General features: G+C 35.3%; 1 protein-coding gene across 1 annotated transcript in view; it reads left to right on the top strand.

Annotated features, from left to right (window-relative positions):
• Positions 1-18,394, top strand: part of LOC120631417 (uncharacterized protein CG43867) — a 471,170-nt gene that overhangs the window by 384,591 nt on the left and 68,185 nt on the right. The window contains exon 4 of the mRNA XM_039900992.1: positions 9,377-9,439. Within this exon, the coding sequence (XP_039756926.1) occupies positions 9,377-9,439 (63 nt within the window). The remainder of the gene's footprint in view (positions 1-9,376; positions 9,440-18,394) is intronic.

Here is an 18,394-nt window from a genome sequence, read left to right on the forward strand (position 1 = left end):
TAATAGATCGAAGGTAAACAAATGGATACAATAAAGAAGAAGTACTTGCGATTGTAGTGTAACGTGCACACTAAGCGATACGACAAAATGTTATACGGAAGTTGTGGATCTGCGTGGATTCAAGTCCGGTGGAAAATTCGTCGATTCACAGTTCCAATCTTCGGTGGTGGCTGCGATGCAGAAAATTGGACTGCTCGGGCTTTCCTCGGCAACTAAGTTGCAGCCACATAACGCATGAGCGAGCTGTTTATAAAAACCACAAGAACGCGGTGATAGTGCAAACATTAAAATGAGCATGTACTAAAATATAAATTGAAACCCCGACTTTCAATATAGTGAAGTGATAAACGAACAAGACACCGGAAGGTATCTTTGCATCGTTCGAGTCCATGTATAACTGCAGTGTATCCATAATGCAGTCGTATTTATATCGAAATATATACCCACCGCCGTAATTTTAATTGTTTCTTAGAAACTATAAATTTACTAATAATTAATAATTTTTAGGGTATTTGTAAAATCTTAATCAATTTAATAAAATATCTGGCAAATTAGAATTTATAGATATCAGAAGTTTGGTTATTTACCCACTTTATAAAATTACTGTAACAGAAGGTAAATTATTCCACTAGTAAAACCCTTTGATACCAACATTGAAAGTGTTGTAAAAAATAAGTGATTCGCCGTTTTAGTGCGGCGGCCATCATGCACCGATTTTCGTCAAATAAAGCAACTCGCAATCCCAACTAATTCCCCTTCCAAACAAAAATCTGTTCATCCGTGCGAGTGCGATGTCACAGACAGACCCACTCACAGACACGTCAAACTTATAACACCCTGTCGTTATTGCGTCGGGGGTTAAAATTTAACTTGCAAGTTATACTTTGGATATAATTTTTATGATTTTTATTAGTGTTTTTACCTACACTCGCTGTAAGACTGATGTGAGGCATATACTGATTTCGGCATCGACGGCAGGAGAGGCGTAGCTTAATTGGAGAAAGCGCTCAGGCGCGATTGCCAGAGAGTCGCCCGTTCAAATCCTGTCGGTTCCGAAATTTTTTATATGCATTTTAAATTTATAAAATTGATATTATAGATATACTGCAAATACACAGTTTCCCTGACCGATTTTCGCTACGGTGATCAATCTCCAGAGCGATTTGCGAATCACGTAGTAACGTGGGAGATATATACTGCACAAGTGTATTTGCAAAAAAAACTAAGTCAGAATATCGTTATTCAAGTATCAAAAATTCATCAAAATCAAAACTGGCCAATAGATTTTTCGTAAGTGCGTCTGCTACCAGTGCCGAGCACGCCCACAGGTGAAAATATGAAAACCTTAATAGAAATTTAATTTTTGTTCCTTCATGAGTTAAAACTCTGGGGCCGTGGGGACCGTGGATTCAAGCTCTTTTTTAAAACTAACAATAATGTTTAACGAATCTACCATTGATTCTACAGCTGGAAGTTATCTTGACCAAAGAATTAGTTTGGCCATTCAAAGGTATAATTCTGCCAGCATCTTAGACAAACTCGCTGCGGTGGTTTCAAAGAAGTTTTCAATTTTATTTAGGCATATTTTGCAACATAGGTTTTTAGGGTATTTTTTATGAATATTTTGATCTATAAAACAAAAATTAAGTAAAACATTCAGCTTCTTGCAATAATTATGTGTGGAGAACTTTTCTTTAGTATAACATAGAAGTTACAACTTAGAACGTAAAGTTTATGCAATCTTGTCTAGTCGCCTCGCGATGGGCGATGGCTAAACTAATTAAAGCTTAATTACAAACATTAATTTACCAGATCGCCGGCCATTCCATCAGCCGAGTACCCGAACCGCTGTCAACATGTGTTTATGACGTCTAAACAACTAAAACATGTATAGGAGTAATATAGGGTTGCCACCTTATTCGAATGTAATGGCTTATACAAAAACATACAATGTTAGTAGGTCTGCTCGAATAAATTGTTTGTGTGTGAAATCGAGGTGTTTTTGTGAATTTTACTACTCTTTTTTAGTTGCTAGCTTAAATTAAATCTCTTTAGGATTCTGAAGAGATCTCCAAAGAACTTCTCGCACAGAAAGTGTAAGAATGTCAATATATTTTACTTTGTTAAAGATAAATGTATTTCTTTTATTTTCATACATTGAAATATAAAACCTGTTCCTATAAATAGTAAAGTAACATTACAAAGACGTAAAGTGTAAACGTACATTTATTCATATTAATAAACTTTACAATAAATTAGAAATGTATAGATGACAGCCCTATGTTACAAAATTTTCCCGATACATGCGAATATATTTCTTCACTAGTCGAATTAGAGGCGATATTTGTATAAACTAGTACCGTTATGGTACCCACTTTGATGTACGGGTCGCTATAAGGTTGTACGAACTGCGAATTTGGTATTACAATAAATTTTGATCTGTCAATGACACTGTTCGAATATAATTTATCTAATGGTTAGTGTAAATTTTAACATTGTAATTACAGTTCCAATAAAACATATCGCAACCGCAAGAGGGAAATGCCCAGTGATAATAATGATATGGTGATTATGATGATATTCATATATTTGGAAACCACTATAACACTAATATTATAAAGGAGAAAGTTGGTATTTCAGTGTGTATGTTTATTTACTTATTTTTAAACAATAACATAATTTAACTTCCTTAATGACAAGGTAGATTGGAAGCAGCCAGCCTCGCTCTCATCTCCCGCAAGATAGAAAAATGATTGTAAATGTTGATGTTGGAAAAGACCAACTACTGAGTTTCTCGGTAGAATCTGCTTTTCGAACCAATGGTAGAGTCACTAAATACTTGACGTTTCAAAAGTGCTTATTAATATAAATAATATAAAAATATATAAAATTAATTAAAACAAAAAACGATTAAAAAATAAAAAAATAGTTATTGAACCAATCTGACTGAAATTTGAAATAGAGATAATATTATGTAGATTATATTCTGGATTAAGTTATCATGGAATATCCATAGTAAACCGCGATCGAAAACCTGAACTTATAAATAAAGCGATAGTTTGCCATAGCAAACTTCTTCAAAATTGTGACTAGCTTCGCCACGCGGTGATCCTCATACGTCACCACTCATCAAAATCACAACCTATTTACCAAAATTATTTAAAGCATAGATAGAATTTTGTATTATATATTGGGTATTAGGTATAAGTACACCTTTATTTATATTCGACAGCCGCCTGGCGCAGTGGGCAGCGAACCTGCTTTCTGAGTCGTGGCCGTGGGTTTGATTCCCACAACTGGAAAATGTTTGTGTGATGAATATGTATGTTTTCCAGTGTCTAGGTGTTTATCTGTATGTTATAAGTATTTCTGTATATTATTCATAGGAAACATTCATCAGTCATCTTAGTACCCATAACACAAGCTACGCTTACTTTGGGGCTAGGTGGCGATGTGTGTAATGTCGTAGTATATTTATTTATTTATTAAATAACCACTTGGAAACAAATGACGCTACTTGATTTATTTATTCAATTACAATTCCATCACAATTATGTAATCTATATGACATATCCAAATTTTTGATAAGCATTCAAATATTAATTTAAAAATTATTTGTTAAGTTAATTAATTAATTGACATTTTTAACACTCTTTTGAAAATTAAATATAAAGTCAATGGAAATCGTAATAACCATTTATGTTCAAGCCAAACGGCTGAATTCAAGAGTTCAGCTTAGACCGGTCGTCTCGTATTTATAGTCCAATAACAAACATTTAAGCCATTTGGCTGAGGCCCTGACACGTCGGGTCGACTCACTTTTATTGGAGCGTATTGGCTGTATATGACAGTGTTTATGGGCCGGGAATGATATTCCAAATCTGTTTATTTCCACCTTCGTTCCTATATTCCTCATAACGGAAAAATGAAACTTATAAGATTACTCTTTCGTTTTTTATTCCAACCGACTCTGAATTTTCTTTATTAGTAGATACACATATCTTAGTTAGAGAAGCACAGCGTAGATTACCAGATTTCATTTGACAATATTTAGTACGCAAATTTCAGCCCCAAAGTAAGCGTAGCTTGTGTTTGACGGCCGATTGGCGCAGTTTGCAGCGACCCTGCTTTCTGAGTCCAAGGCCGTGGGTTCGATTCCCACTACTGGAAAATGTTTGTGTGATGAGCATGAATGTTTTCCAGTGTCTGGGTGTTTATATGTATATTGCTATTATTTATGTATATTATTCATAAAAATATTCATCAGTCATCTTAGTACCCATAACACAAGCTACGCTTACTTTGGGGCTAGATGGCGATGTGTGTATTGTCGCAGTATATTTATTTATTTATTTATTATTTAGATGGCTGATAAATATTTTTATTGAATAATATACATTAATACTTATAATATACAGATAAACACCCAGGCACTGAAAAACCAAACATTGTCGTTTCGCTGATCTATTGTCTGTCATTATAAAAAAACAAAAGAAAAGATCTCGTAGCGATACTGTCGATAAAGAAAGAGAAAAGAGAGATCTTTATTTATACATTATGCCACACATTACAATTGACAACACCTGCTCATTGGGTAGTAACTTGAGTGCTTCCAGACGCTTCTAGACAGAAGCGTCAGGATTACGCTGGTCATGTGTGGCACAACCTAGTAGAAGGCACCAGTTCAGCATTGTGCTACACGCCCTGCCAGTCATAAAAGCATGCACCGCTGATTGTCAGCTGAAACCCTAGTCCAGGTGACGCCACAAATAATACACGACTCTGATCTTTTATCGCCATCATTACAAAAAAAACGTGTGTGTACTTATGTACACGCGTTAGAAGTTATACTTCTTTGGCGTTACAAGCTAAAATTCTTTTCCAAAATTTTATCTTTCGCCTTAATCTACGTTTGTAGAAAAAACAACACTAACAATAGAAAAAAGGTATTGTTTGAATTATTGAAAGTCAACTATCAAACCTTTTTTAGAAAACTAAAATGTTGTCTATAGCTAAAGATATAAAAATTTACACTCACCATTTTTCCTTAACGCGCCAAAAAAAAGTATAACTTCAAAAATCCTAAGAAAAGTTCTCGTAGCCACACTGTCGATAACAATTCCGGAGAAATATAACGTTTCGTAAACTCCACAAAAATACATTTTGTCGGTTCCGTTCGTATTTCTACTTTGCTTTGACGCACGATGCATTTGAAAGTTGAAACGTAGGATTTTTATTTGTGAATTCGTTAACTGGGAATGGAACAGACGTTCGGTAAATCCGGGATCGAATGTTATGTGTGTTGGATTCGTATGATTTTGTACGTTGAATCTCTCCTTGTGGTTTTATGCGATTCGATATTATGTTAAGAAGTTCGTAGATCATTTTAGTTTCTAATAATAAGCTTGAGAACAAAGCATAACCAGCATACGTAGCTAGGAATACGAAGTAATACTTTATTAATGCCTTTATTAATAAATAAATATACTACGATAATACACACCTCGCCATCTAGCCCCAAAGTAAGCCTAGCTTGTGTTATGGGTACTATGGCGATTTATGAATATTTTTATGAATAATATACATAAACACTTAAATAAACACCTAGACACGGAAAAACATTAATGTTCATCACACAAACATTTTGCAGTTCTCGGAATCGAATCCACAGCCTATGATTCAGAGAACAGGTCGCTGCCCACTGCGCCAATCGGCTATCGTATAATACCTTCATCATATTAATATCCTACCAATGGGTACAGAATTCATGTTCATCATCATCAACTCTCCATAAGGTTCTCAAAGGCTCTACTGATCTTCCTGGCACAGTGGTGAGCGCTATGCGGCTTAGTTGGAGGTCCCGAGTTCGATGCCCGATAGGGGTAATTTGGGAATTTATAACTTCAAAATTTTCTCCGGGCTGGTCTCCTTAACGACAAAGACGTGCCCCCCGGTTCCGGTACAATGCTGCGTAGAAACGGATAAGTGGTATAGGTTTAATGAAACTCCTTACAGGTTAACCCGTTACCATCAAGGCTATTTTTAGTGAAATAAAATAAAGGCGTGTGAAGCGTACCAACCCGCACCTGGCCGCAACTTGGTGGACTACGGCCTTCTCCTTCAGAGAGGCGACCCGTGCCCTAAGTGGAGTGGTGATGGGTTGGTTATGATATTGATGATCATTATTATCTAAAGAATTGGTTTTTCTCGAAAATTGTAAGAAGATTTAATTACGTTCCGTTTCACACAAATTAAACTAAAGTATGCCCGGACTGATATGAAGCGGTGATAGCCCAGTGGGTAGAACTTCGACTTCACTTTCGGGGAGCGTGTTGGAATCCCAGCACGCACCTCTAACCTTTCTAAGTTTTGTGCGTTTTAAGCCATTAAAATATCACTTGCTTGAACGGCGAAGGAATACATCATGAGGAAACCTGAGAGTTCACTTTAATATTCTCAAATGTGTTAAGTCCACCAACGCACTTTGCCAGGCTTAGTGGACTACGGCCTTAACCCCTTCTCATTGTGAGAGGAGACCCGTGCCCTGTAGTGGGCCGGTAATGGGTTTTTATGATGACGTTCCCTTACCCAAATTGAACTAAAGCATTTAAATATCCAACTACTCGTAACATTAATTTCTGGGTAAATAAAAAAGGCACCACTCGTATGAATCAAGATGATTACCAATAGAGTCGTTGTTTCCTCAAAAAATTGTAGTTTATTTTATTTATGTTCCGTTTGAAACTTATTCAGCCTGAAATATCAGGCCAGACTTGTACCAATTTGACCTGAATAATATTTCATAGCATTTCCAACCGAAACCAAATTTCCAATATCTCTTTGCAGCAAGATGTTTTACCTAAATTCTGTTTCCTCGGAAATTGTAATTAGCTTTATTTCGTTCCGTTTTACACAAATTGAACTAAAATATGCCCCAGACTTGCGGCGATGCGATTTCATTGTATTTTATCCTTCAATCAAAAACAGGCAAAACAGCTTACTACAGCGAAATGTTACTACCTCCACAGTCTCTATTCTTCCGGGAATTGCAATAAGTTTTATTTACATTCTGTTTAACACACAACAAATAAAACTTCATTGTTCGCGCCAAAAACATATTCTTTTCCGAGAAAGATTTTAAAACAAAGCACTTTTATTTAAACCAATAAAAGTTTGATATTTCTGGAAATCCTTGAAAAAGATAAACCGTCTTTTCAGGAAATTCACTTTCACAAATTCATATGCTTTTATTGTACACCACAGAGAAAACAGAAATATAACAGAGCAATTAAGGAAGTTAATTGTTATTTCCGGATACAACTTTCTAAAGACTTTCAGTAGTTCTAACATTTTTTTAAAATCAATTATTATTATTGAAATAAATATAATTATATTCATATAATTCTACTTAAAACTTAATAAACAAAAAATGTTTGAGCCATCACGGGACGCCTGGCAGATGCGAAACATTAAAACCGTTTTTTTAAGTTATATGCATGAAACACGATAAAGATTACGACAGGAGTAAGATAAAATCCTTTATCTGGAAAGATAAAGCATTACTTACAAATTTGTTCCAATAAAAAAATATTGTTTATTACATTTTTATTAAAAACAAAAACAAATTAAAAAAAAAGAATAAGAATTTATTTGAAATCGAGATAAATCAACTACGTATAGTACATATATTGCATTAAATAGCGTGGCGATACGTTACCACGATCTGTATCGCCACGCCAACAATCAGGTTTACCCTCCGCCTATAGATGTTTCACATCGAAATATTTTTCATTTTTGAATCGTAATAATTGGCGGTTCAAACAGATGGCCCACGTGAAGGTAAGCGGAAAACAATCGCCTATGAAAAGAGCTAAATTCCGCATGGTATCAAAACTCCTATAAATTGCTGCAATGTGTCCATAAACCTGAGGAGTAGTCTCGTCCGGGGAACTACCACCACAATGCTTATTTTTGACGCCACGTAGCATTGTTGTGTTCCGGTCTGAAGGGCGTGGTTGTCGGTATAGTTACAGGCACATATGGATTATCAACTACGCGTCAGGTTAATAGTCTAGGTGCCTTTGTATGACGTGTCCTTTGCAAGCCTTGCAAAATGTTGTTATGTTTATAAGCGATGGTTTTCCATGTATAATCAGCTTGGCCATCACTAATTACTACAAAAAATTGGTTGTCTGTAAAGTCGGCTTACTGACGATAGTGAACGTGACAACGTCGTAAGAAAATAGTGATGGAATGGTTGCATTTTTCAAAAGAAAATTTTATTTTATTTGTTTGATAGATATTATCGTTGCTATAAACAATTGACACCATATTCACTTTTCACTGCACTTCATCCTTGCCGAAAACATGTAAATGAATTATTGTATAGAAGCTGTCCACGCGGACGCATCGCTCACTCAAGTAGGAGAGAGACAGATGTCGAACGCGGAGGCCGACTGTGTCTCTTTGTCGCTCGTTCCGCGCTCTTGCTTGCACCTTAAGCCTTGAATGAAACGCCTCAGAGCGAGGTAACGCCGCATATGTCATGTTTTTTCGTGCGTGCAGCCGGCTACATCGAATTATAAGACGTTGTCACGTCAAAAAAATATATATACGCGCAATAAGAACTTATTATATAATATTTTTATGTCTGGTATTAATCATGACTAATAGAGATTACAATGAATACTTAAAAGCTTCAGGTAAAAACACTATTTTACAAAGTGCTTTCAATAAATTGAAAACAATCTTAACCGCTCCTTACATCCTTAACCACCAAATAAAACCTTTAAACACAGCCTAATTCCATGCTTTGCATACATATATCACTACTTTGGTAAAACCACCCTTTCGTCGATTCGCCTCCCCATGCCTCGAAAACCGCACAAATACTCTCTTACATAACAATAATACATTTCTGCAGCCTCCCTGACAAGTGTATGTACTTCCTATACGTAGTTATAGCTACCACACTGCTACTCGGCGGACCACGTGGTTCAATAAAATATGCGCGGCTTCCAACGCCATCTTGCGGGTGGTGCCAGAACTACGTTACAAACTGAAATGGTTCTTGGAAAAGATGAAGTTTCAGCGCGCTCTCGTTCAAGTTGTGTTTTTGCCTGACTAATAGATGACACCACAAGTCACATAATAGATCGTAGGTACGAATACAATTTATGAATTGTAGGATGTCTAGATTTTCATTTCTGGCGTTTAGTTGTGCAAGAATGCCACATTTATCGCCATTCTCGACGTTCTACAGATGATTAGGTAGACAAATTTTCTTTTTATTTCAGATATAATTTATACAGTGAATAATATTTTTATGTACGTCAATGTAGAATATGTCTTAAATTGTTTTTTTTCTTTGTTACAGCTCTCGGAGCTCGAGCAACGAGTTCTGGAGGCCGAAGGGAGGGCCGAGGAAGCGGAAGATAAGGTATGTTACTTTTCTTGAAATTTAACTTATCTTTTTATTTAATATTTACTTTGAAATCCGTAAAATTGCGGTAAAATTCAGAGTTGAGTTTAAAAAAAAACTATTTTTTTGATATTCTCGAAGATTAAAATACCTATAACCCAGTGCCGAAAATCCAATATTTTCCATAGCATGATGAACAAATCTTACGCGGGAATACAATTTCTTAGCGCGTTTTTTAATTATCTTCTTCTTTTCCTTTTTGGTTTATTGGTTCTGCGCGCTGAGCGATTGAACCATTGTCAAGTGTTTATTCTGTGGTCAAGTTTTATTCTTATTTATACATTTTTTTTTAAAACGAGGAAACTTTTAACATTAAAAAAAAAACTATTTTTTTTTAAAAAAAGGAAACGGAATTTAGAGAATAATAAATAGGATCAGGAAAGGATTTAATAATATAAAATATAATACTTAAACTAGGTATATATTTAAAAAGAAAAAAAGTTTATATATACAAGGTTCATTAATGGACAAGAAGATGTCAACGGAAGTAGGAAGTGGGATGTTTAACATGCCCAAAATATAACCGCGATTTATTTTAATGAATCACGTTTATATCTTTGAGTTTTTAAAAAACCGCGATTCATTAAAAGGAATCTTTGATTTAATAAAAAAATCAACCAATTCAAATTATAATCATTTCAAAATAACACATTATTTTGAAATGATTATAATTTGAATGTGTTAACTAGATAGGTACAATCAATATTAGGTAAATAAGTAGGGTTTCTTCTTATTTTATTGATGTAACGATTTTAACAAAAATAAACTTTGAAGGAACTCATGGAATTACTGGATATTCCAATAACAGAATAAAAATATGTCGTTAACTCTGTGATTCCAATAAATCAAAGCAAAAAAAGAGTGAATATGCGAATCATGCATAACACAGAGTATAAGCAAATATAGAAAATCATAATGACGCATCATGCTTTTTATTGTAATAAAATCTCAACAATTCCACAAAGGGCCGCTTTTGATCCCGGCATGAAAGGCTCTGGAAATCCTTCAAAACTACAATAGAGGCAAGTCAGGAGGGTCGGCAAAAACCTCCTCTTTAATCCACACTCTGTATGAGTCGTGACCCTAAAGCTTCTGTGAACCTTCGTCAATGGACTGCCATAGAGTTTTTGTTCTTTGCTACGAGTGGCTTCATTATTTTATTGTGACAAAGGAGTTTTATCATATCCATTTTTATCTATACTTAATACTTTTTAGAGTTCCGTGCTCAAAGACTGCGAAATTTTATTAATAAGCGTAGCAGTCCGTCTGTCTGCCCGTCAATGGGGTGTATCTTATGAACCATAATTGGTAGATAGTTGAAAATGCGTATTTACTATCATCATTACCATCATATTAACGTAACCCATTACCGGCCTACTACAGGGCATGGGTCTCCTCCCACAGTAAGAAGGGGTTAAGGCCGTAGTCCACCACGCTGGGCCAATGCAGATTGGTGGTATTTACTATAGCCGCTATATATATTTTATTGATGTGAAACATCTATAGGCGGAGGGTAAACCTGATTGTTGGCGTGGCGATACAGGCCGTGGCGATGCTTCGCCACGCTATATGATTGAATTTTTGTATTTCGTATGTAACACTAAAAATTAATATTAATTTGGTAATAAAACAGTCATTATCAACCGACTTACAAAAAGGAATGGTTTTATTTTTTTGTGAACCATTTGGTTGTATTTTTTTTATTATTTGTTGAACAAATTTGTAATGTTTTATCTTTTCATTATGCAATATCTGCTATAACTACAAACAATTTCGATGTTTCACATCTGTCAGGCGTCCCACATTTTTTTTACTTATATTTGTCGGATCAAGTCGATGGTAAGCAAAAATCGACGATTATAAACAGAGCAACACTTTGCAGGGTATGCAGGGAACACGATTTACAAAGTGGTGCCCTGTGTCCATTAACGTGAGACCTTAAGCAACATGTGCCTGTAATTACACCCACACCCACGCCCTTTAAATCAGGTGTGTCCCGGGTGTGTCTCGGGCAGCGGTGAATGGCGATAGAAATAAGTACGGCAACAGTACTACTACCCCAAGACGAGCTCTGTCACAAAAAGCACCCACTTATTATATCCACAAATATTAAAAATAATTTGAAGTTTTCAATACGTGAAAAGTACGTTTTAGTCTTACTTACTGATTATTTTGATTGTTTTAATTTAAAAAAAAATGTATAAAAATTTTAAATTTCTCTTTCTAATAAAAAAAAAAAAAAATAAAAAAAATAAAAAAAAATATATAAATTATAAATAAATAAAATATATATAATAATTATAAATTATAAATCCAAAATTGACGAAAAAAAATTGCAAAAAATAATAGTTCCAAAATGCAATTTTGCATAGTAAAATCAAATCATGTCATAATCTTAAACATTTGATACGGTGAAGTTCGTAATCTAAAACTTGCTATACAATATTTATTGGGACAAGTTAGCACTTTAGCAGCAAAATCACCCCTCGCGAGTTGTTGAAGCCCGTGACAACCGCTGGGGGTCCGTTTTGGGATTATTATTTTGAGAGGGGTAACAATTTTTCGTGTACTAATTGCAGCATAAATTAATTTGCGTTATGAATTTATGGTTTAATAAATGAAAATATTTGAAAGCTCTTTATTTTTATAAATTGTAAGCACAATGTTTAAGTGGTCTGCGCAGAATTCCCGCTACAGATCTTAGTCAGCAGTGGCGTGCACTTTATAGATGCACAAAAGCACTGCCTACCCCAACATTTTTGTATAACTCAGAGATTTTTCAATTTTATGCCATTTTCCTAGTTTAAGCATCCTCTGGTCAAAAACCCTGTGCAAGCCACTGTTAGTCAGTAGTATAGAAAGTTCTTAGAAATACAAGTTACTATATAAAGAGGCTAGATTATCTTCTATAAATCTGTTGTTGAAAGTCCAATCTAAAGTAAAAATGCTTTCTTTCAAGTAAATCTAGTTTACGAGCACTTTTGAAACGTGAATATATTGACTCTATCACCGGTCTGGATCTCTCTATATCTCTATATTCTCTATATATCTATATTATATATATATTTTTTTCTTCAAGTTCTATCATAATCATATTGTGTACCCATATAACATTTCATATAACATTCATATAACATTTTTTTTCCTACCTACTTCTTCATCCTAAGTGACATATTATATTTCCACAATCCACGTGTTTGTCCTGTTTCGTGCAGCCTTGTTTTATGTCGTCAAGTCAAATTAAATATTTGTCTAATAATCTGTCCATCTAATAGATGGTACCACCCCCCTGTAGTTACCATTAGCCCTGGATGTAATATTTTATTTATTTATTAACGACACTAACAATAGACATACATAACATTAACTTATATATGTACATCGATAACAAGTGACCTTGATATTCACAATAAAATAATAATAATAATGACATGTATAAATAGCAAGAAAATAATCATAAAGACAGAAAGGAATTGGTGTTGTGTACGTAATATCTATATAAGCAGGACAAAATTGGCAGTGGCACTTTCCTGTCCTGTTAAGATAACTTCTGGCGACGCAGACGGGGATTTCCCAGGCAAAGACAACATTTCCTAAGATGTGTTCCAAAATCAAATAAATAATCTTATTCAAGTCCAGGATGCGAGTATCCAAAAATTTTATTTTTTTTAAATGTTTTTTTTTTTAAATTAATTTGGAGCCCGCGCCCTCACTTAAGATGTCGATGTGTTCGCGTGTTCTTATTACAAAGATTTACTTTATAATGACTAAGCTGGGCAGCTAAGTTTCTCATCACAAAGCTAGACTGCTCGCAACTCTCACATCGGGTAGCAATCATGTTTTTTCGCGAAATAAAGATTTTATTTGTCCGTTTTATTTGCGGACGCTACACTGGGAGAGCTGTGCACACAGCAGCGCCGATGCTCCCCGGGACGGCGTCTATTGATTTTCTCGATTGCACAACTATGACTCATTCAATTTTAATGTTACAAATTTTACGGTATTATTTTATGTGCTGTTTTTGGTGCCAATTCTGTTGACAGGTCTTTTAACTTGAGTTTACTAGCGTTGATAGGTAAGTATAACCTGCGTCATTAAAGAATAAATTTATAAAAGTCGACCGATTGTCGTTTTACCTCATTCGTACAATATTCGCGTCTCTTTGTAATACCCGTAGCCGGCGCCCGCGTATATCGTAGTCATACCGTTTTTTTTTTATTTTAAAGATTTATAATAAATTAAGTTAATATTGATTATTTAGTTGAGCCAAACTTCGGTGACATAATACAAAACGAAATATGTTATTATGAATTCCATTAATTTTCCGGGGATAAATTAAGTCGGTACGTCTCCGGGATGCAAACTAACGTTGTGCTAATTTTAAGAACGATGCAGCGGTTGAGCCCAACCTCAGTAGTAAACAAACAGACAGTTACACTTTCACATTTATAATATTAGCGTGGATTATACACGTGTTATTCATATATAGAAGATTTTCCATTGTTACATACATTTTCGAGTTCTTTTCCTACAGGGAGTCCTTCCTTGGAGACCGTGGAGCACCGACGAGATATCAGATCCTTTTAACTGTTCTATTTATTTCCGTGGAAATAAATTTCTCCCACTGCTGGACGACTGGATTATTATCCTACCTACATGATTAATTGTTAAGTCAACATCTCCTGATGATGCTCTCATTGTAAAGTCAACATCTCCTGATGATGCTCCGGTTTCGGAGCGAAACGTGCGTAGAGGGTGTATTGCCGAGGATCTGTTTGGTGTGGAGTATAAGGATTGAAGAAATTATAAATTCCACCACACAGATTCTCCTGCTTTTCGCGGAGTATAGCAAATTAAGCTTAATTTTGATAATATATCATGGATTTCCGAAAAGTAACGCCTGCTTCTATACAATTCGTGGATTAATCAACCTGTTTTCTAAACTACGATTTTTGGATGTTTAAGGGGCAAAACACATTCAAATTCAAACAACAAATTCCTCAAAAGCCTGCAATACCCAGCTTTTGAGGAATTATACTGCAGATGTTAATTGTCAGCCGTATTTACTTATCCTCAGGGCACTTATCGCTTGCTAGGTCGCGTTTTATATAAAAAAGGGTTTTTTCAAGAACGTTGCAAACGTTTTATAAAACACTGAATGTAAATGTGAGACTAAATCCGACGCTATATTTAGAACACGTGTACCTATCAATATTTATCGGTGTAAAATTGTGATAAAACTCTTTCAACTTAACTCAAACTTAGTAAGGGTGGGGTAGAATGTAGACGGCGTAAATCAATCCTAATTGACAGCGGTGAAAGCCTAATGGTTAGGATATCGGCTACACTTTTCAGGGGCCGAGTTCGAATCCCAGCACACACCTCTAACTTTTCTTAGTTATGTGCGTTTTAAGCAATAAGATATCAGTTGCTTCGCGTGATGGAAAACATGTGGCCTGTATGCCTGAGAGTTCTTGATAATATTCTCAAAGGCGTGTGTAGTCCACCAATCTGCACTGGGCAAGTCTGGTTTTGGAGGAGACAAGTGCACTGTGGTGGGCCGGTATTGGGTTGATATGATGATGATGATGATATTAAATGGTAGGCCTAAAAATTGTTAAAGCAAAAGTAATTATTTGTAAAATTATCAATTTTTAAGAAGCTAAAGAGGCAATGGGCAGGGCATATAGCTCGGTAAACGTTGGAATACCAAGGTGCTGTAATGGCGACTCCGTACCGGTAAACCTAGCGTTGTTACAACCGCGATGAACTGAACGAATTACATCAAGCGAGTCGCAGCGAGCAGAGCAGAGCTTTGTAATTTGGGTGCAGCCAAGCGGCACAAGACCGTTGGAACTCCCTACAAAACCCTACGTCCAGCATTGGGGGTCCATTGGTTTTCATGATGAAGATGATGAAGCATCGGTAGCCTATCAGTTTGTGTTTCTAATTTAACGATGTTCTTTTTACATTTAAAACCCTTCCATTACAATGAATTTATTTACAATTAATATTTTTTATTGACAAGGTTGCATGGAAGTATTCGGTTCCGCTTTTATCTCTCGTAAGACTGAAAAAATAATTTTCAAATATAAATTGTTGATGTTGGATAAGAGCAACTGCTGAGTTTCTTACCGGCTGCTGCTAGAATCTGCCTTCTGAACCAGTGGTAGAGTCACTACAAACCGACATACTTGATGTTTCAAAAGTATTTATAGAGTAAGCCAACTTGAAACAACTGAATCTAAAGAAAGATATAACTTGCCTACATCACTTGACCTAATTACACTGTTTGTTTTGAATTTGTAACCTAGACCTTGTCTTAAACAACGGGCGTCCGGCGTAGGCACCTACTCTAAACCTCAGTAGTCTAAATTTAGTCGTAAGGCTTAAAAACTTGAGTATTTTCTTTAGTCTTCAAACAACTTGACCTAATTGTAAGCCTTGAGCCAAGAAGATGCTCTATTATATTAAAATTCGACTTCTATGGCGAAAAAGTCCTATAAAATACTACTAAACATACTATTTTACTAACACATGGACGTTTTTAGTCTGATATCTCTCTCTCTCTTTAGTCGCTCCCTCATGACTGAGGATCGTGATCACTGCTATGGCGAGTAATCTTGACATATATGATCTCTCTCCATCGGGTCCTGTCTTTGGCCATTTGTATTGCCTTATAGAAGGTACGGGCACCAGTTTCTCTTAGTTGATCTGACCACCGGGTTGGAGATCTGCCACGGGGACGTTTGCCTTCTACATTTGCAACCACTATCAACTTTTCAATGCTCTCGTTTCCGCATCGTTTGATATGTCCTAGAATAACTATAAATTATATAGTCTGATTTAAATGCAACAAAATACATTATAATATTATTAAATGCGGAATTGATGGCAAGGTTGCTTGGAAGCATCCAGCTCCGCTTTCATCTCTGACAAGATAGAAAAATGAATGTTAAAATGTAAAATGTAAATTGTTGATGTTGAAAAAAAGCAATTGCTGAATTTCTTGCCGGCTTCTTTTCGGTAGAATCTGCCTTCCGAACTCGTGGTAGACACAGACAGACTTGACGTTTCAAAAGTCCTTATTTTAGGATTACTTGAAATAAATGAATTTTGAATTTTTTTTTTTATAATAATAACAACAGTCCATAGGCTTCATTACTTTAAGATTAAGTAGAAACCATAAAAAATTTTGATATGATTTCTTTTTTAAAATTTCATTATATTTTTTAATAAGCTTACACAATACACCAATCTGCATTGGGGTCCACCAATCCACACTGGGCCAGCGTGGTGGATTACGGCTTTTAACCCTGCTCACTGTAGTGGGCCGGTAATGGGTTGATATGATGATGGAGCTAATAATATATAAACCTTATACATTTTTTTAAATTTTAAATGCATTTAAATTATTTGTGAAAACTAGCCGAAGCTGTAGATGCCTGTGACAGACTGACAGACAATTTAGTTTTAGTACGGAAACGAACCGGAACTCAAAATTTGCTCTCACATTGTATAATAACGGCGAATTGAAAGCTTAAAACTATAAACCTTGTGGGAAAAAAAAACCACTTAATTTCCTTTATTACGCTGTATCACGTTACGCTTTTTTTAAGTTAGAAGTTAATAATTGCCTTTATTCAGATTGCTTTTTATGTAATCGGAGTGTCAGCACTCTTTTTACGCGTCACGACTTACACCATACATCAGTCGAGATTGTAGTCAAACGAAACTGTATTCTGTTATGTGCTCCTAGTCCTGCGAGTCATTCAACATTACGCGTTATTTAAGTAATATAAAATCGGTTATCACGTAACATGATCATGTAATGCCCCTACAGCTATCTACCCCAAATTCTCCTTGGCACAAATAACATACCTACTTCTATCTACAGGCGACTATAGCATATATTCATATGCAAATAAAACCGAAATCGCTTTCATAGACAAGCAATTTTTTATCCTAACTCTCTGCCAACAATACAGAAGTCGCCCTCTGTAGCCACCCCTTCCACGCATGCGCGTGAACCAACTTCACGTGGTTATAAGAAACCAAGCTTTATTCGCGGTAACTTCACGCCTAAACTGTATATAGTCTTTAATTTACCTCTAAAATAAAATACAACGCATCCATTAAATCCGTCTCATATAAAAAACCTCATTTACTATGTGAAAAACTGTTTAGAAGAGTGCTTTATAGTCGCATGAACGTTTAAGGAAAATAATAAAGATCGATAGGTTCTCTTTAATTATTTGTGTTCGCGTCACTACAGTGTTAATAATAAATACGTAATACGGTCCTAAGAGTTTACAATACAACGAATTCCTTTTCGATTCGCTTTTAAGTGTTAAGATAGTCAGTCAGTTTTAGTGTTGATATGTCGAAGTCATTGAAGGCACACCGTTTAAGCGCTGAGTTCGCTGAAAAGAGAAGTCAACAGATGAAGAAAACCGATCCATCGAACTTATAGCAGTCGCCCGTAAGTACTTAGCTAATCAAGCGATTATTGGATTTTACGTTTGTTTTCTAACCTAAACCTAAACCCATTACTTATCTCGTAAAAGACTTACTCGCTATGTAAATACCAAATAGACCTATAGAAGCTAAGATATAAACAAATATTGAAAATTTGTATGCTCTAAATTATAACCTCTTTAGTACTAGACTAAGTTATTTCCTTCGATGGTGTTTTTTATAAATATTTATGTTCAGGTTATAGAGAGATACGTTCACCAAGATGTAGGTTATATTGGGGTTTGCTTAAAACAGTAGCGATGCTGTGCGGCTTTTAATGTTTATACAGTTTTGCGTTGGTTACCAAGTATAAATATTATTTTATTTATATTTACTTAAGTAGGGATATATTTATTTTATGGGTATATTATACGTGCAACATTAAACAATTTTCTG

This window comes from Pararge aegeria, chromosome 18 (genome assembly GCF_905163445.1).
Source record: "Pararge aegeria chromosome 18, ilParAegt1.1, whole genome shotgun sequence".
Classification (NCBI taxonomy): domain Eukaryota; kingdom Metazoa; phylum Arthropoda; class Insecta; order Lepidoptera; family Nymphalidae; genus Pararge; species Pararge aegeria.